Source organism: Geotrypetes seraphini, chromosome 3 (assembly GCF_902459505.1).
Source record: "Geotrypetes seraphini chromosome 3, aGeoSer1.1, whole genome shotgun sequence".
Classification (NCBI taxonomy): Eukaryota; Metazoa; Chordata; class Amphibia; order Gymnophiona; family Dermophiidae; genus Geotrypetes; species Geotrypetes seraphini.
The window spans coordinates 283,758,886-283,779,868 of NC_047086.1; the positions used below are offsets into that span (position 1 = coordinate 283,758,886).

General features: G+C 43.9%; 1 protein-coding gene across 1 annotated transcript; it reads right to left on the bottom strand.

Annotated features, from left to right (window-relative positions):
* Window positions 1-6,107: 6,107 nt before the first annotated feature.
* FAM89A (family with sequence similarity 89 member A) lies at window positions 6,108-18,749 on the bottom strand. Its single transcript, XM_033939507.1, has 2 exons — window positions 18,052-18,749; window positions 6,108-7,808 (listed from the first exon to the last, which is right to left on the bottom strand). Exons 1-2 carry the CDS (start codon window positions 18,247-18,249, stop codon window positions 7,545-7,547), a joined length of 462 nt encoding a protein of 153 aa, XP_033795398.1. The 5' UTR covers window positions 18,250-18,749; the 3' UTR covers window positions 6,108-7,544.
* Window positions 18,750-20,983: the final 2,234 nt, after the last annotated feature.

Sequence of the window (20,983 nt, forward strand, 5' to 3'; positions counted from 1 at the left end):
GGTGGGAATATTTTATGATTTCTTTTGCTTATGATTGTTGGGTATAAGGTAGGGGGATATTTGATGAGAGCTATAATTTGATGATATATTAAGTTATGTTAAAGTATAAAATGATAGTATTTTGTGTTACACTTATTGTGAGCTTTAAAAATGAAGATAAAAAAGCAGAGGTGTTACATTCAATTAAGTACTGCTGACAGTATTCTTGTCAACGGTAATTGTAGAGAAACACTTGGTTGAGGGGTGGTAGATTCAGGGGCAATGTTAGGAAATTCTACTTTACGGAGAGGGTGGTGGATGCCTGGAATGCTCTCCCGAGAGAGGTGGTGGGGAGTAAAACTGTGACTGAGTTCAAAGAAGCGTGGGATGAACACAGAAGATTTAGAATCAGAAAATAATATTAAAGATTGAACTAGGCCAGTTACTGGGCAGACTTGTAACGGTCTGTGTCTGTGTATGGCCGTTTGGTGGAGGATGGGCAGGGGAGGGCTTCAATGGCTGGGAGGGTGTAGATGGGCTGGAGTAAGTCTTAACAGAGATTTCGGCAGTTGGAACCCAAGCACAGTACCGGGTAAAGCTTTGGATTCTTGCCCAGAAATAGCTAAGAAGAAAAAATTAAAAAAAAAAAAAAAAAATTTAAATTGAATCAGGTTGGGCAGACTGGATGGACCATCCGGGTCTTTATCTGCCGTCATCTACTATGTTACTATGTATGTTACTATATATATATTAAAAAATCATTTATTACCAGATTTAAAGGGATAAATACTGAATGTAAAAATTAAAATAAATAACAGTGGTTTGCACATGAACAATCAAGTTTATTTTAGATGGTGAACATAATGAAATTGATACAAGTTATATAATTTTGTGTTTCATAATTAGCTTAAAGCATGGTAACATTTAAACAGGTTATTATGTTCAGCTAAGTAAAACTGATGGTTAGTATTGTTTGAAATAGCAGACTTACTATTTTTTGAAATACTAAATAAAGCCAGACAGACAGACCTACAACACATTCTGAAAATCAATTAAAACTGTTCTATTTGGCAAATTCCTTGCTTAATCAGATCACCTCTCTCAGGTATATATATATATATATATTTTTTTCTTCTCCTTATAACACCATTGTATTATGTAACATCTTTCTTCTCTCATGTATTCTTCCCCCATGCTTCTCCAATTCATGATGTAACTTCATTCTTCTTGCATTTTGTAATTCGCTGATTTCCAGCCTTCTTTCTATGTGAACCGCCTAGAAGTCAGTTTGACTATGGCAGTATAGAAAAATAAGGTTATTATTATAGACTTATCTTGAATTTGGATATGTTGGTTACACAGTGATTTGCTGAAAAAGCTTTAATCAGTCAGATTTCAGTGAGTGTATTAAAAAGACCATGTTTGAGTAGCTTTTTGAATTAATATTTTTTTACTTAATTTTGTAGAAAAAGCCTATAATGTAACATATATAGTAGATGACGGCAGATAAAGACCCGAATGGTCCATCCAGTCTGCCCAACCTGATTCAATTTAAATTTTTTCTTCTTAGCTATTTCTAGGCAAGAATCCAAAGCTCTACCCGGTATTGTGTTGGGTTCCAACTGCCGAAATCTCTGTCAAAACCTACTCCAGCTCATCTACACCTTCTTAGCCATTGAAGCCCTCTCCAGCCCATCCTCCTCCAAACGGCCATCTACAGACACAGACTGTGCAAGTCTGCCCCGTATTGGCCTTAGTTCAATATTTAATATTATTTTCTGATTCTAGATCCTCTGTGTTCATCCCACGCTTCTTTGAACTCAAGTCACCGTTTTCCTCTCTACCACCTCTCTCAAGAGCACATTCCAGGCATCAACCACCCTCTCTGTAAAGAATTTGACCCCTGATGAAACTGGACCTGGTGAAACAGGTCTTTTGGGCCAGACTGTGAACATTAAATAAGTGGCTGATTACTTTATAGATCATATATAATAAAATCATATATTAATGCAAGAAGTAGAATTAAAATAAAATATGAGAAAAATAGACTAGCCCTAGAATGGCTTCCTAAATCTGGCTTTTTTTTCCAACCTAATTCCCCCAAACCTGACCAGAACTGTACAGCCTTGTGCATCCGCCACTTGCTGGAGACAGAACTGTCTTCTAGGGACTGCAAACATGGGTTATAGTCAAACTCAGAAGTCAAATACTCTGTCTTCACCTGCAGGTTGGAGTGCATAACCCATCTATGCAATGGAAAGTTACAATTTCAACAAAGTTCAAAGATAAACTTGGCCAACTTGAGTAAAGCTTCTGCAGATTACGTTTCTGCAGTGGAGGGCTTCTCTTCTCTAAATCTCCCTGATTGATCTGGGCTGAGGGTTTTTAATCCAGCCTTGACCATGCAGCTCCTGCAGAGACATAGATTTCCTGCTTTGTGGCCTGCCATTTAAAGTATCTCTGTGACCGGGAGGGAGTTGAGGAGTGATAATTTCCTAAGATTCCCTCACAAGGAGATTATAAAAATTGCACACACAAATGTACAGATGAAGTCATGTGTGCACAGCTTATATAAACCAAGAGAAAACCAAAAGAAATGCATTCCACAAAACTTCAAGTTTGTTATCTATGCAATATCATATTAGAGAATGACACGAGGAAAATATCTGTCACCACCCCGTCACCGCAGCATGCATAAAAGCCTCAAACAGGTATGATTTTATATACTTATCTTTATTAACGTATTCCCATGGGTTATAAACTGAACATGTGCTGGATTCCTCCATTCTTGCAGCACATGTTCAGGAATAGAATTCAGTAACCCTGTCCCGAAGTGAACCGAACACACGGTGAAGACCTGGTAAATCGCGGTATGTAGAAGGGGATACATTTGCCTGCGGGGACAAATCTTTTCACTGTTTTTGCGGGCGGTGAAAACTTTTGTCCCCATGTCTACAGTGATTTGGCTATGGAGTCTCCATAGCCCGCAGCCACGCCGCGGTTCCCCGCGGGGATCGCTCCCCATGTCATTCTCTATATCATATATTTCAAAGCGTATAACAGTTTTTTTAAAAGGGGAAGACAAAATAAAACATTGTACACAAATTATATACGTTCCAATACAGGAATGAGTAGAGACAACCAAGGAGTAGAAGAAATACCATTTAAGAACACAAGAATAGCCATACCGGGTTAGGCCAATGGTCCATCTAACACAATCCTGTTTCTAACAGTGGCCAATCCCTGTAAGAAATACCTTGCAGAACCCAAATAACTACATTCCATAGTACTCAGGCCAAGCAGTAGCTTCTCCCATGTCTATCATATTAACCAACTATGTTTTTTTCTCCAGAAACTTGTCCAAACCTTTTTTATACCCAGCTATACTACCCACTGTTACCACATCTTTTGGCAATGAGTTAATATTTCCATGTAATTTCAATGAGCATCCCCTAGTGTTTATAATTTTTGTAAGAGCAAGAAATCAATTCACTTTTACTCATTCTACGGTACACAACTCAGGATTTTGTAGATCTCAGTCATATTTCCCCTCAGCCTTCTCTTTTCCAAGCTAAAGAGCCCTAACCTATTTAGTCTTTCCTCATCCGAGAAGAGTTCTGTGCAGCCATTTTCCAGAAGCTGGCTTGTGGAATTTGGTGAACATGACAAATAGTGAATCTCAGGATACTTCATTAGGAGGGGTGGAGGCTGGAATCTTATCTTGGCTTAATGAATGTCCAAGCTTGCTGTTTGCGGCAGAAACACAGGGGAAGGCATTATAGGTTGGCACATAGCAAGTAATGTGAAGTTAGTCACGTAGCAAAAGATTATAAAATGAGCAAGCGTGGAACTGTCATTGGAATCCATCTGTGCGCAGAAAAGGTAAAGTCCCACAACTGACCCGGTCCATCGGCTGCCTGAAAAGGGGGATTTCTCGGCTGTGAGGAGTGGTTTTGCTGCAGTCATGGTGAAGTTGTTCTAATTCATTTGTGTTTTGTATATTACTGCGATGCAATTTATGTGACGATTAAATTAGTATAATAAGCTTTACCTTGTGGTCTTTTTGTATGCCATGAAGTGCTGACTACCTAACGAACTTGGTATTAAAGTCTCTTAATCCAAGCGCTTAATAAGTAACCTCTACCAGTTCACTGGTATGTCTCTTTAAAACATCATCAGCAAACATTTTTTTAATGGTTCTCTCTCCGCTTTGAAGTTTATTATAGTTGGCATTACAGATAGATGATTCCTGGATACCCATGTCATAGCTTACTCCTCTTCTTCAACACTTGAGGTTTGATCCTGGTACCAGATATTGACAATGGGTCCCTTTTGCCAAGCAGTGGTAGAGCATTTCAATTCCTATGAGTGTTGGCGCATTTAACGCACTGGCCCACAGCAAAACACTCTACCACTGCTTGATAAAAGGAGCCCAATATTTGCAAGAAAATGAGCTGGAGACAGCGCTTGTCCCATTTGTCTGAGTTCTGTTTTTAAGTGCTCACTCAGTTCCTTCCAAATTTTATCAGCATCAGAAATGAAACAGCTATTTTTCTGTACTTTCTTTAAAGTTTCAGAAATGGGTTTCAGGATTCTCAGCATATCTTTAACAGTTCTCTTGAGCCCAATGTTAAGGATTTTGGTCATAATAGTGCCATCTATTTTCTCTCCATTTTGTACACAAACTGTCAGAGTAGATCAGTTCTTGATATACTGCTTAAAACACTACAGTTTTCCATCTAACATCTTGTGCGAGCATTAGCTTGGTTCCATCCATTCTTTTCAGAACTGCCACTGCAAAATATATTCTAGACAGAAAAATTGCCCAACCTTATGAATGGATTAATGGAATTCATTTATCAAAAAATTTAAACATTACATGAATATACAGCCTCATGCTACATAATTAAAAACTAATCTTTATTTCATGATGAATAACTTTTGGACTATAATGCATCTTACATAGAAAACTGTCTTTGAATAGATTGCATTTTTAAAAATCCAATTTTAAAAAGTGTGATTTTTTTTTTTCTAAATCCACTGATTTTTAGTCACCCTATGCTGAAGACCACCAACCATTTTGGTAACCTTTTTCTGGACCAACTCCATCTTGTTTATATCTTTTTGAAGGTGTGGACTCCAGACTTGTATACAATATTCTAAATGAGGTCTCATCAAGAGTCTTATAGAGGGGCATCAGTACCTCCTTTTCTCGTACTGGCCATTCCTCTCCCTATGTACAGCACAATAATGGAAGAGACGGAACCAAGGAACACAAGGAAAATGTTAGGCCACATAAGCTCCTTCTCCTTAGGTCTAGGAATGTCTTTGGCCAGAAAGGATAAGGGTTACATTGGTGGGGGTGAGGGGGAATGATAGTTCACCATGGTAACAGGCATTTCTGCAGATTGTCCAGTTCACATACTGGTTGTGCTCGGGGTGGTGCCTCATCATCTCATAGGCTAACACAGCCCATCCAGGAACATGCTCACTATTTCCACACCTGATTTTTCTTCCAGTTGCAGCTTTCAGTCTGTAGAAAAAACTGCGGGGACTGATGGCAACCATTCACACAGTGGCGCGGAACCAGGCAGGCGTGCAAGAAGCTCGCGCCTGCCTTGTTCTCTGCTCTGCCTCTTGCTGCTGCAGCTGTCCAGCAAGGGAAGTGCCGGGAGTAGAAAAAGGTACCGGGGGGTGGTATTCACTCCATAAAATGCACCCTTATTTCCACCCACTTTTTTTTTTTTTGGGGGGGGGAAGTGTGTCTTATGGAGCGAAAAATACGGTACTTGCTGAGTTTAATTTCTTGGGGTTTCCAGTTCAACTTCTATGTATGATCCCTTATTCTGTATTGGTAAAGGTCGGTCTGTGTTTTGTGTGATCAAGCCATTTAATGTTGTATTTTGTATGGTAATAATGGCAGGTAGAAATATCAGGGAGTGGGGTGGAGGAGAAAGAAGTGATCAGGGGGCCCCCTCCTTAATTTCTACCCTGGGCCCCAGGATGTCTAAAGTCAGCCCTGACTGGATTACACAAACACATGATTTCTTTTTCTGGGTTTTAAATCTAATCCCCTCTTCCCCCCCCCACCCCCAAACTTAGAACATAAAATAATGCGAACAAAGAGATTAAGAAAAGTACCAATGTTTTTATTATTAACATTCTGAAATTAGAAGGTATGTATCCTGAGCCTTTTCAAATGCAAGGCATACAACCCTAAAATTCTAGACATGAGCTGTTGCCTCTCAGAGAAAAAGGGTTAAAATTCAACATACAGAAAAAAAAACCCTAAATTTGGTTGGCAATTTTCTTTAACCTTAACCTTTCCTGTAAAAATCACATCTACTCTTTAATATAATTCTGTGTACAAGGCAGTCATCTATAATGTATGTTGAAAGCAAAAGTGTCAAGTTTGAGAGGGCCCAGGTTCACTGATAACCTGTCTCCATGATACTTCCTAAAAGCAGGGCCCACACACCCAGCCCAGCTCTCTGGTTCCATGCTGAAAGGCCATCTTTTGGCCTCTGCAGTATGAGCACAGTGAAGCTCCTCCCCCCATTGCAGTGCCTGGTGTGCTCACACTTTCCCAATCTACCCAAAACAAAAGACTGTCCTATTTTATAGTTATTAATGTTACAACATCACAGGCTTGTATTATAAATATTTATCACATACAATGTATTTCATTAGGCAAATAGTATGATTTATGCACTGGATACAGGCATGCCCCTTAATGCTTCATTACTGTGACAAGCACAAGCTTAAGCTTGATTTGCATAATATAACAGAAGATCTTAATGTGCATTAATTCAGTATACACAACATACACTAATGAGCATAAACTGAAACCACAACAAAATTTAGCCATCATGGAAACCGTTTATGTAATATAACAACCCACCATGATCCATCAAATTTAATCTCCAGCCTACGCCTCTGTGCTGCCATTTGCTTGTTAAAGTAAGTGTATTATTTCTAATGTGCTCTTAAGATACAAAGGATAAGATACAAAGGGTAAGAATGACTTGCCTCTCTTAGCAGTGACCGCCCTTAACATCTGAACAATGCTGAAATAATTTCCAGAGTGCAGGAGAAAAACACAAGTGAAAATTCCCTTCTCCCCAAAAACACAAAATGAGTGCTTCTCTAGAATACTCAATATAAAAGCATCCAATGTCCATCAAATATGACACACTTATCATACCTTCCTACAGCACAAAAGATCTTTCTCAGACAAAGACAACCAGTCAGTTTACACATACAGTATGCCTTAGCTACTCAGGAAAAAATTATCTCAGAAGAGAGCCAGCAAGGCAGTATCAAGGTATTTTTGAAGATGATTTATCAGAGTTGAAAAGTTCCTCTGCATAGTTTTCACTTTGTGAGATCCATCCATCCAGCCTGAATGTCACATCATTCTTGATCAACATGTTGAAGGGCTTTCAAGTACACCACTGAACTCTTCAACGAAAAGATGCAGTTCATTGTTTGCCATGAGTAAAATGATCAGCAGCGGCAGCTAGTATAAACAACCATGACCACTGTCACCTTCCCCAGACAGTGGTCTAAATAGACTCCAGGATCCAGTCGCTGCTGGAAATGGAGGGTGAAGACATGGAGTAATGTACATTTGTGCCATCATTCTTGTCATCATGAATTGTACTGTGCTCCTGGAAATACTCTTCCTCTTCATCAAAAAAGGCATTTTCCAGAGTATATGTGCCTTCTACACTGGACACAACTTGGTATGCACCTTTATATTCTTGAATGGACTCATAAAGAGAATACAATTGGCAAAGTAATGACATATCCAGCTGTCTGAGACCAACCTTAAAAAAGAAAACACAGGGAAAAAAATATCATACAAATATCCTTCAAATTACAAAAATCTCATGCACCCTTCAGACTTCCTCGCACTATTACACAAATACATAGTATTACCATTTTTCGCCGAAAATAATCCCTAGCATGATTTTCAGGGTAGGTCTTAATATAAGCCCTAACCCAAAAATAAGCCCTAGTCAGGATTTGCTGGCAGCACTTTCCCCCGCCACCGCGCAGCCATCCTTCCCTCCCATCCAAATCACCGACCGCAAGCGAGCCCTATATACTGGTACCTCCCTCCAAATCAATGTCAGGCCGGCAGCACTCTAAACAGGTTGCTTCGGCCTTGTCCACCAGTGAATTCTCTCTACTGCGTTACTGATGACATCAGTGACGCGGCAGAGGGAATTCACTGGTGGACAAAGCTGAAGCAGCCTGTTTAGAGTGTTGCCAGTCCGAAGCTGATTTGGAGGGAGTTACCGGTATGTATAGATCGCTCAAGATCAGCAGTTCGGATCGGAGGGAAGGATAGAAGCTGGGCAAGGGTTATACTGCAGGAGGGATGGAAGCTGGACAAGGGTTCTCCTGCATGAGGGGGATGGGAGGTATAGAAAGATGCTGCACATGTGGGGGAGAGAAAGGAAAGAGGAAGAATTGGGATGAAGGAGAGGAAGGGAGAGATGATCATGTACATACCCCGAAAATAAGACCTAGTGCGTTTTTTGGGCCCAAAATTAATATGACACTGTCTTATTTTTGGGGAAACACGGTATTAGGAGCTTCAGCTTGGAAAAATTGAACACTACTTCCATACATATATTCCCCATAAACTTGTTTCCTTGAATGAAGTGTAATACCTTATCTCTATTGTTCATCAACAATTATGTGACCGTTGGGAAACAATTATGGGACCGTTGGGAAACAGCGATCATAATATGATCAAGTTCAAGGTTGAGGTAGGAGTGTCAAAAGGCAAGAGATCCATTGCGACAACTTTTAACTTCAGGAAAGGAAACTACGAAGCAATGAGGGAATTGGTAAGGAAGAAACTTAGTAACACTTCCAAAACATGGCTAACGGTAAATCATGCCTGGTCCTTCTTCAGGGACATGGTGAGCGAGGCGCAAAATCTGTATATCCCCAGATTCAGGAAGGGGTGTAAAAAGAATCGAACAAAAGACCCGGCGTGGATAACCAAAACAGTGAAGGAAGCGATAGGCAATAAGAAAAAATCATTCAAGAAATGGAAAAAGGACAAAACTGAGGGGAGCTGGAAAGAGCACAAGAAGCATCAAAAAGAATGTCACCGTGAGGTTCGGAAAGCCAAAAGAGAGTATGAAGAGAGGCTAGCCAGGGAAGCAAGAAATTTCAAACCATTCTTCAGATATGTTAAAGGGAAGCAGCCGGCTAGAGAGGAAGTGGGACCGCTGGACGACGGAGACAGGAAGGGAGTGGTGAAGGAGGAGAAGATAGTGGCAGAAAGACTTAACATGTTCTTCTCGTCTGTATTTACAAACGAAAACACGTCCAACATACCGGAACCTGAGCAATTCTTCAACGGAAGTCAGGCAGAAAAATTAACATCCATAGAAGTGAGCCTTGAGGACGTTCGTAGGCAGATAGAAAAACTAAAAACTGACAAATCCCCGGGTCCGGATGGCATACATCCAAGGGTTCTGAAGGAATTAAAGGAGGAGATAGCGGAACTACTGCAGCAAATTTGCAACTTATCCCTGAAAACAGGTGAGATCCCGGAAGATTGGAAGATAGCCAACGTTACGCCCATCTTTAAAAAGGGATCAAGAGGTGACCTGGGAAACTACAGGCCGGTGAGCCTGACTTCGGTTCCAGGGAAAATGGCAGAAGCACTGATAAAAGAAAACATCGATCAACATTTTGAAAAAAATGAACTTCTGATAACCAGCCAGCATGGTTTCTGCAAGGGAAGATCGTGCCTAACGAATTTATTGCACTTCTTCGAAGGGATCAACAAACGGATGGACAAAGGAGACCCCATAGACATCATATATCTAGATTTCCAAAAAGCCTTTGACAAGGTGCCCCATGAACGTCTACTCCGGAAACTGAAGAACCATGGGGTGGAAGGAGAAGTACATAGATGGATCAGAAACTGGTTGGAGGGTAGAAAACAAAGGGTAGGAGTGAAGGGTCACTACTCCGACTGGAGGAGGGTCACGAGTGGTGTCCCGCAGGGCTCGGTGCTCGGGCCGCTGCTATTTAATATCTTCATAAATGATCTAGAAACAGGAACGAAGTGCGAGATAATAAAATTTGCGGACGACACCAAACTATTTAATGGAGCTCGGACTACAGAGGACTGCGAAAAGTTGCAAAGGGACTTGAACAAATTAGAAGAATGGGCGGCGAAATGGCAGATGAAGTTCAACATTGAAAAATGTAAAGTATTACATGTGGGGAGCAGAAACTCGAGGTACAACTATACAATGGGAGGGATGTTATTGAATAAGAGTACCCAGGAAAGGGACTTGGGGGTAATGGTGGACATGACAATGAAGCCGTCGGTACAGTGTGCAGCGGCCGCTAAGAGAGCGAATAGAATGCTTGGTATAATCAAAAAGGGTATTACAGCCAGAACGAAAGAAGTTATCCTGCCGTTGTATCGGGCGATGGTGCGCCCGCATTTGGAGTACTGTGTCCAATATTGGTCGCCGTATCTTAAGAAGGATATGGCATTAGTCGAGAGGGTTCAAAGGAGAGCAACACGTCTGATAATAGGTATGGAAAACCTGTCATATTCTGAGAGATTGGAGAAGCTGGGTCTCTTTTCCCTGGAGAAGAGGAGACTTAGAGGGGATATGATAGAGACTTACAAGATCATGAAGGGCATAGAGAGAGTAGAGAGGGACAGATTCTTTGAACTTTCGAAAAATAAGAGAACAAGAGGGCATTCAGAAAAGTTGAAAGGGGACAGATTCAAAACAAATGCTAGGAAGTTCTTCTTTACCCAACGTGTGGTGGACACCTGAAATGCGCTTCCAGAGGACGTTATAAGGCAGAGTACGGTACTGGGGTTCAAGAAAGGATTGGACAAATTCCTACTGGAAATGGGGATAGAGGGGTATAGATAGAAGATTACTGCACAGGTCCTGGACCTGTTGGGCCGCCGCGTGAGCGGACTGCTGGGCACAATGGACCTCGGGTCTGACCCAGCAGAGGCATTTCTTATGTTCTTATGTGCTATAGAGCACAGTTCTTCAACCGCCGGTCCGCGGACCGGTGTCGGTCCGCAAAAAAATGTTGCCGGTCCGCAAAGGATTCTGGTCCCCAGCCACAGCAAAAAGTGCCGGCGTCAGCTGACGTGCAACTTCCTGTTGCCGTCGCTATGCTGACACTCCTGCCTTCCACCTCCTACTCCTGCCGCGTATGTCTCCGCACCCCCAGACAAGCAGGGGCAGCTTTGTGTGCTTTTAACTTCGGCACACAGCTGCCCCTAAGCAGTATTTTAGCCGCGGGCCGGGCTACCAAAGGCCCCGAGGCTGCCTCATGAAACCGCGGCTAAAATACTGCTTAGGGGCAGCTGTGTGCCAAAGTTAAAAGCACACAGAGCTGCCGCTAGCCTACATAGAGGAAACATTTGCTGGAGAGGGAAGGAGGGAAGGGAGTAGGGGTGCTCCTGGACAAGGGAGGGGAAAGGGCTACTGCTGACAGGGGAGAAGGGAAAGGGAAGGGAGTTACTGTTGGATAAGAGGAGGAGGAAAGGGAGAAGGGGTACTCCTGGACAAGGGAGGGGAAGGGGCTACTGCTGACAGGGGAGAAGGGGAAGGGATGAGAATTACTGTTGGATAAGGGGAGGAAGAAAGGGAGAAGGTACTGCTGGACAGGGGAGGAGGAACATTGGAAGGAAACAGCTGGCAGGGAAATTAGAGGAGGGAAAGGAGTCAGGATGGAATGGAGAGATCAGATGAGGGAAAGGGGAGAGACAGAGGAATGACAAAGTAGAAAGAGATTGATGCTGGGAAGGGGGATCAGATGAAAAATAAGGAAAGAGGGACAAAGATGCTAGACCTGGTGTAGGAGAGAGGGGCATAGAAAGAACGCAGATACCATATGGAAGGGGGAGGGGTAGAGGGCAGACACTGGATGGAAGAGGCAGATGCTGGATTGAAGAGACAGAGGGCAGACGCTGGATGGAAGAGAGTGAAAAGAAGATGAAAGCAGAAACCAGAGACGACAAAAGGTAGAAAAAAATAATTTTATTTCTATCTTGTGATTAGAATATATCAGATTTAAAATATGTATCCTGCTAGAGCTGATGTTACACATAACTGGGGAGTGCAAAGCCCAGGCAGTGCGTCTTTAGCTTCTAGCTGGCTTAGGGCTCTCTCTGACCAGGAGGCAGTTGCCCTAGTTCCACTCCCCTAACACTATTCCTGCCATGTGTGACTGTGGTAATCTGTTAGCATGATATTTGTGTAGCATTCTGTAATAATTTGGCTTATTTAGTTTTCTTGATAGTAGAGGGGAATATATGTGAAGGGGAGAGGAGACGGGGGTTTTGTTGATCCTTGCCCTGTATATTTATAAAATGACAATTGTACAGAATATTGTTTCTTTTTATACTTTAATAAAATATGTTCAATATAAAATCATAACTATTTGAGGCTTGTGCGGATGGGATCAGATGGTTAATGGGACCGAGCTCGCGGGGATGGGGCGGCAATGGGGTTTTTAAAAATTTCAGTCTTATTAGTTTGCCGGTCCACAAAATAATTATTTTATTTCCACCGGTCCATAGGTGTAAAAAGGTTGAAGAACACTGCTATAGAGAATGACACAGGAAAAAATTTGTCCCAATCTCCACCCCATTCTGTCCCCATGAGTTCAGTTCCCGTCCTGTCCCCGCAAACCATCTGATCCCATCCACACAAGCCTCAAATAGTTTTACACTGAACTTATTTTATTAAAGTATAAAAAGAAACAATATTCTGTACAATTGTCATTTTATAAATCAAAGTTCTGTCTGCTGAACTAGAGAAAGAGATCTTCAGCTGGCAGGGCTTTGTTTATAAATGTTTATCAACACAACTAATATACTACTTTATTCTAAAGCAATAAATGCTCTGTTACTGTGCCTCTCCCTTCCATCTCTCCCTCCACACACACCCCCATTGGTCTGGCTCTCATCTTCCCTCCACTTCCCCCATAGTCTGGCATCTCTTTCTTCTTCCCTTCCATCTTTCCTTCCCTCTCCCAGGTGATTTTTAGCATCTCTCTCCTCCTTTCCTCCCCTCAGATCTGGTATCTATCTCCCCAATCCAGCATGTGCCTTTTTTTTTTCCTTTATCTCCTCCTTCCATCCAATTCCCTTTAGCATCTTCTCCCCACTCTCTCTTCCCCATTTCCATCTTCTCCCCACTCTCTCTTCTCCATTTCCCTTCAGCGTCTGTTCCTCACCACCCCACTACAGCACCCTTCGCGCGGTCCAGCAGCTCCCTCCCTTCCCCTTCCCTGCCAATTTTTTATTTTCTCTGAACAAGCAGCCAGAGCCTTGAAGTCACGTGAGACTGCCAGAAAGTTCTCCTCTGACGCAACTTCCTGTTTCCGGTTGCGTCAGAGGAGAACTTTCTGGCAGCTGCTTGTTCAGAGAAAATAAAAACTCACCAGCAAAGGGGAAGGGAGGGACGGAGGGAGTTGCCCGGACGGCGGCGATCGTTAGGAAGGAGGGAGGGGGCTGCTGGACCACACGATCGGTAACCACGCATATTCCCCTCCCTTAACTGCGGAGACACGGCCATTCACCGCTCCATGGGGTGGTGAATGGCCTTGTCCCTGTACCAGCGATGACCACTTGTTTTCTCCCACCGTTTCAGCAGATAACAGTCACCATGTCATTCTCTAATGCGCTACACACGTTCTCTTATGCTTGAGTACCCGATTGTAAACCGTTTAGATAACCTTGATAGGTGGTATATAAATACCTTAAATAAATAATTAAATAAAAATTATTTGAAATCTCTTCCTTCGCCTCAGCTGGTCACAAGTGTCTTGTGAGAAGAAACTGTTTTGCTTTGCTTGTGAAATGGAAATATATAGCAAGCACCAGTCAGTGTGATTTAAGCAAAATGCCATGGTATAATTTTTTGGCCCAGCAACGCATAGTACTACATCAACACAATCATCAACATAAACGACCTGCAAGCAGCAGTAGGGACGCCTCTTCCAGATGATCAAACGGGATTTTGGTGAGACCTAGTGCTGCCTGATTCACAATTCAAATCGATTCACCGATTCATTTCAGGTGAATCGATTTGAATCGATTTAAAAAAAAAATTTTGGCCTCCCGATTCACTGTCTGACCCTCTCCCCTCGCTCCCTAAAGCAGGATCTGCAGCGCTGCCTCTTGCTGGTCGGCACTACTGCTCCTGCTTTAGATGGCGAGGGGGGAGGGTCAGTCGGGAAGTGCTGCAGAGTCCGGCTTCCCCCCTGGCCTCCCTTTACCTGATTACAGCAGAGAGCAGCCTGCAGAAAGGATCGCAGGTACTTTAGCGATCCTTGCAGGTTACCATAGACCTCCAGAGCTGTCGTCCCTCTGCCACGATCCTGCCTCTGACGTCAGAGGAGGGGCAGGACCGCGGCAAAAGGATGACAGCTCCTGAGGCCTATGGTAACCTCCAAGGATCGCTACAGTACCTGCAATCCTTTCTGCAGGCTGCTCTCTGCTGCAATCAGGTAAAGGGAGGCGCAGGAGGCCAAAGGGGAACAGTCTATACAATGTGCAGTGGCAGCAAAAAGGGCAAACAGAATGCTAGGAATGATTAAGAAGGGGATCACGAACAGATCGGAGAAGGTTTATCATGCCGCTGTACCGGGCCATGGTATGCCCTCACCTGGAATACTGCGTCCAGCACTGGTCGCCGTACATGAAGGACATGGTACTACTCAAAAGGGTCCAGAGAAGAGCAACTAAAATGGTAAAGGGGCTGGAGGAGTTGCCGTACAGTGAGAGATTAGAGAAACTGGGCCTTCTCTCCCTGGAAAGAGGAGACATGATAGAAACAAACTGAAGAGAACAGACTTAGTAGATAAAGACAGGTTGTTCACCCTCTCCAAGGTAGGGAAAAAGAGAGGGCGCTCGCTAAAGTTAAAAGGGGATAGATTCCTTACAAACATAAGGAAGTTCTTCTTCACCCAGAGTGGTGGAAAACTGGAACGCTCTTCCGGAGGCTGTTATAAGGGAAAACACCCTCCAGGGATTCAAGACAAAGTTAGACAAGTTCCTGCTGAACTGGAACGTATGCAGGTAGGGCTGGTCTCAGTTAGGGCACTAGTATTTGACCCAGGGGCCACCGCGGGAGTGGACTGCTGGGCATGATGGACCACTGGTCCGACCCAGCAGCGGCAATTCTTATGTTCTTACATGAACACTTCTGAATATCCTTTTTGCTCTAGTGCTTCGCATTCAAAAGCTATGCCGTAAGCGCAAAGCAATCCAGATCATCTATGCATACTGGACCCTGAGAAAGAAGGTCTGGAAGCACTGGAAACTGGAAGCCAGGACTCAACTGAAGACATATCATATCTGCATACCAAGGTCTGAAAGGCCAATCTGGAGCCACCAGAATGACCTTTCCCATTGAGTCGCAATCCTTTGAATGACTCGGTCTATCATGGGCCAAGGAGGAAAGACGTACAATAGTATGCCCCGAGGCCACGGCTGAACGAGAGTGTCTAGACCCTCCCTTCCGGGTTTGTTTCTTAAACTAAAGAACCTATAAGCCTTTTTGTTCCTTGCCTTCACCATGAGGTTGAAACAAAGCCAACCCCAGCACCAAACAATGGCTTGAAATGCTGTCATTGACAGTGTCCACTCACCTGGGTCTAATGTCTGTCTGTCAAAGAAGTCGGCTTGGACATTGTCCACACCTGCCATGTGCATTGCCAATAGCACCTGCAGATGACATACTGACCAGCAGAAAAGGAGGCAAGCTTCAAGACATATCTGGACACTCCAGGTGCTGCCCTGGCAAATGACATATGCCACTGCTGCCACTTTGTCAGAGAAAACTCTGACCACTTGGCCCTCCAGAATCTTATGAAATTTCACCAGAGCCAGCCGAATGGCTCACAGCTCCAGTCTGTTGATTGACCACTTCCTCTAAGAGGGTGACCAGTGCCCCCCAAATCGGATGATGGTTGCAATGAGCTCCCCAACCAAGGAGACTAGCATCCATCATTACAACTACCCATGAAGGTATCTGAAGGGGCATGCCCTTGTAAAGGGACTGGGAATGGAGCCAATCCATGCTGGCCTGAGTTTCCAGCATCCAGGGTAGAGACTTCTGCAATGAGTCCATCTGTGGGAACCAACATAAAAGCAATGCATGTTGGAGAGGATGCCAACAGTAGATCAGGTGATCAGAGTCCTGGAGGACCTCAGTTAGATGGCGAATTATCGCAAGAGCCATTTGACGCTGACTTAATCCCTGAAATTTCTGGGAGTCTTTTTCGACATGGCTGGACGTGTCTACTTTCCAGAGGCACGCAGACAGCAGCTTTGCTCACAGATATTGTGATTTCTAGCCAAGTCAGCTCTGTTGGCGTGGGTCTATCTTCATGTCCTAGGTCCCATGGCAGCCAAATAGATGTGTAGTCTGTGAAAATCTCAGCAACGATTCTTGAGCAAAATGGAAACTTAACTGGCAATCACATAAGCCTTTTTACTACCCCTGAAGAAGCCCATTAGAGCGAAACGGACCGGGCCTCCGTTGGGTTATCTAAGATAAGTGCTTACTATTTTCTAAATATAAATAGAATGATTATTGTGATATTGAATCAACAGTTGCTGGTCACTTGATTGCTCAACCATTTAGAAGGAAAGATTTAAGTCTTAAATTAATACACATTAGTATTTATAATAAAAGAAGAATATGAATTAAAAATCAATGAAAATTACAAAATATAATTAAAAATTTAAAAAAATATTAATTCAAGGGTTTTTGACCGGTGATGATACCTAACCCCGAAATATTTGTGACTTCATTGATCACATTCTAGGGGTATTTTGAGGTCTTTTTCTCCCTTGATTCTAATCACATTATATACATTATAAGTGTTCCATCAAGCTTGTCATATTATATTATTATTTGGACACTATTTCGTTTTCCATTCTTTTTGTCAGTTCATAGGAATTGAATGAGAACATGAAGAAAGCAGAAACCAGGCAATAAAGGTAGGAAAAAAATTCTTTTTTTTTTTTTTTTGCTTAAGGATAAAGTAGTATATTAGTTGTGTTGATAAAAATTTATAAACATTAGAGGCTCTGGTAGAAACCCGTTTACAAAGTATGTATTCTTCCCAATTAATATTTCCAAATTAATAAAGTCTTTTTGCTTATTTTTAAATGGGTTTCTACCAGAGCCTTTGATTCAGTAGCATAATTAAATGAAATAACTATTTCTGTAGTTTATAGGGACGGGCGGGGACGGAGGGATTCCTCGCGGGGACGGGTGGGATTTCTGTCCCGGCGCAACTCTCTACTGCACATGCTGAAGGTTCGCAAAAAAGAGATAAGGCTTTTGGGGGGGGGCGGGCCTAGAAGCAGAACAGATGGGCTGGAGGCGGAACAGGGCAGGGCATTGGAACCCTAAGATAAAGAAAAAGGGAGAGCAGAATGGAAACACTCCTGTAGGCTACCATGCAGAAGGAAAAAACTGTACTTGGTAGCAGAACTCCCAGTGAAGAGGATCACAGAAAAAAAATCTGGAGTGGATTTCTTCTGCAGAGCTAGCAGAAACGGGGAAATTACCCGCTTGTCCAGGATGACACACCTATTGCACTGAAATAGCTATTTTGCCCGATTCCTCCAGCCCTATGGTTACCAGGATAAATAAATTATTTTACTGAAGGACATAGGGGGATAGGAAAAGCAGAGAGAGTTTGAAAGTATGTGATGCCATGATCTGAACAACTTCCCTAATGGAGAAGACCTTAAGTCTCAAACTGAAAGAAGAGGATCATTATGCCCATAGGGTCCCCATTTAAAAAAACAAACAAACCAGAAACCTCGGATATAACAAACAGAAGGCTCCTCACTTCAGCCACCTAAAAGCTGTTGTTATAAGGCATAGCACTGATTTACAATCTAACTGTATCGGAGCTTTTTGGTTAAGTTCTTTCTCAAGACATATTCGAAAAACGCCGAACTCCTCGTCCCCTCTTTTATAGAAACAGCCAAGTTAGCTCCATGGCCCCGGCTCCTCCACTCACCATCTCCTTGCGGAGCAGCGCCAGGGCGGCGTCCAGATTGCAGGGTTTGGGCAGATGCGCAGCGCCCCCGCCACGGCTCAGCTCGTCCTGGATGCGCGACTTCTGCGCGTAGACCCGCTCCAGGTGCCGCCAGCCCGCGCCGCCGCTCGAGTTCAACAGCCCGCTCAGGCTCTTGGGCAGCGGCGGCAGCCCCTCCATTTGCGCCGGGGAGGGGGAACTCGCCCGGGACGGCTCCAGGTCGGTTGCGGCGGCACGTGACACCGCGCTCTGGGTTCCCCCCTCCCCCTCCTTATCGCGCCGTCGAGCGAGAAAGTGTTACCGCGCTCTCTGACTAAAACGAAGCAGGGGGGGGACTCGCCTCGCCCGAAGACCGCTTTCCCTGATTCTTTTCTTCTCTTGTTTGTGGGACTGCAGGAAACTGCTGCCTCCCTCTTTTGCTTGCACAGGGCCCGGACAGGGAGGGGAATAATTCCCGTTCTTTCACCGCCAAAAAAAACGAGGTCGAGGAGGAGGCTTGTGCTACCCTTTATTTATTTCTCTCTCTCTGGGCGGAATCAAGTGAGTCAGTCTAGTGCTGCTCTAAGCTCCAGCTGTGTGCAACACCCCCCTCGGGTAGTGGCAGGCTCTTAGCCGGAGTCTCTTGAAGTCCTTAAACCCGTGACTGGGGGGAGTGACTTCTCGCAGCAAACGCTCTGCAATAGCGTGGGATCCTACAAATATCCTCTCTCGTGGTGGCAGCCAACTTTTGGAAAAGCATCAAGGTCAGCCGGAGGCCCCAGCAGCTTTTCCTCCTTTCGGGCTGGATATCCCTTCCAGCTCCTTTGAATCTGAGCACGTTTTAGTCGTGGTCAATGCCATATACAGTAAGAAACCCCTGTTAGCACTGTGTGCTGCAAACTAATGTTCTGCAAATTGCTGTGGTATTTTAAAAAATGTGCACGGTTATAAAAAAAAAAACAAAAAACTTGGACACCAGGACAATATGAGGCTGGTTCCTGGAACCAAGTCGAATTTTCTTTCTTGCCTCTTTCCTGATAAGTTTATGAGCCTATTCCCCTTTACTCAGAATTAAAAAAAAACAAAAAAATGACTGGCCCATTCACTATCTCTTCCTCCCCTAGGGTTACCATAATTGTGAAGACAAAAAAGAGGACACATGACCCCGGCCAAACGCATATCCTGCCTCTCATCAGTCCCAATTCCACCCATGCAGCATGCTCCACCTTTCATCCATTTCCTTAGTCCACCTTCCCATCCATCCTCTGTACCCTTTTGGCCCTCATCTATCCTCCACTGCATTTCATCACCCTTTCAGTTCCAGCTCCATCCCTATCTGCCATTCTTCTATCCCTGTCCCCATATTCCATCCCTGGCCTGCTTCTCTTTCTTCTTTACCCTAGGACCAATATCTCTCTCTTTTCTCCCCATTCCAGGATCTACCGCTCTCTCCCTCTCCATCCAACCACACCCCAACACCAGAGCCTGCACCAATTCAAACCCCACCCCCCAGCAGGATCCACAGACCTCTCCAGCTCCTGACTCTCCCACCTACTTCCTCGGCTGCTGCACTGAATGCTCAGGCAGGCTGGCAGTCGCAACTAAGGAAGCCCACTGCCACTGACCTGCCCCAGAAGCCACCTCTCTGCAAGTCCTGCCTAACAGGAACAGGAAGTCGCTGCAGAGAGGCAGACCAGCAGCAGGCTTCCCTGGTTGTTGCTGCTGCTGGCCTGCCGAAAGATTCAATGCAGCGGCTGGGGAAGAGGTAGTTGGGGGAGTCAGGAGAGCCGCAAAACCTGGACAGACCCCCCCCCCCTTAAACAAAAACACCTGGGGACATGTCAGTTTTCCCTTACATCTGGTAACTTTATCCCTCCCCCCCCTAAGATATCCCACATGCCTGTCCTATGCTGTCTTGAATTCAAATACAGTCTTTGTCTCAACTATGAGTTTGTTCCAGGTGTCCACCACCATTTCCATAAAGAAGTGTTTTCTTCGATTATTTTGAGTCTATCCCCCTTCAACTTCATTTTATGCGCTCTTTCCAGAGTTTCCTTTCAGTTCAAAGAGACCCACCTCCTGTGCATTTATGCCACAGAGAGATTTAAATGTCTCAATCCTACCTCTCATCTTTCTCATATTGAGGGCTATGAGTCCACCTCTATATGCTTCATGATGAAGACCACTGACCATTTTAGTAGCTGCTCTCTGGACTGACTTCATCCTGGTTCTATTTTTTTTAAGGTGCGGTCTCCAAAACTACACACAGTACTCTAAATGCCAAGTTTCCAAGTTTATTTACAATTTGATATACCGACCATCAAACAGGTATCTGGACGGTTTACAATTTCTAAAGTTAGAGGTTAAAAAAAATTAATTAATTAATTAAAATGGAGAAACATAAAAACCAGACAAAGAGGAGGGGTCGGTGCTGGGACTGCTACTTTTCAACATATTCATTAACGACCTGGAGGTAGGAACAAAATGTGAGGTTATTAAATTTGCGGATGACACCAAACTATATCGCAAGGTAAATAACATGGAGGACTGCGAAGATCTCCAAAAAGATCTGACAACACTGGAAGAATGGGCCAAAAAATGGCAAATGAGTTTCAACATAGGGAAGTGCAAGGTCGTACATATAGGGAAAAAAAACCCGATGTTCACTTACAAAATGGGGGGATCAGCGCTAGGGGTGAGCGACCTTGAAAGAGACCTGGGAGTGATGGTAGACACAACATTGAAGGCGTTGGCGCAGTGTGAAACAGCCTCAAGGAAAGCAAACAAAATGTTGGGTATCATTAAGAAGGGTATCACGACCAGAAAGAAGGAAGTCATCCTGCCACTGTATCGTGCTATGGTGCGCCCGCACCTGGAGTACTGTGTTCAATTCTGGTCGCACTACCTCAAGAAGGACATGGAGGTACTTGAGAGA

What these genes read in the sequence shown, in the direction of transcription:
- FAM89A (XM_033939507.1), bottom strand. Translation starts at nt 18,249, where the DNA reads ATGGAGGGGCTGCCGCCGCTGCCCAAGAGCCTGAGCGGGCTGTTGAAC. An exon ending in CGCTGCTCCGCAAGGAGATG is followed by an intron (nt 7,809 to 18,051) that starts GTGAGTGGAGGA and finishes TTCTTTTTTAAG; the next exon opens with GTTGGTCTCAGACAGCTGGA.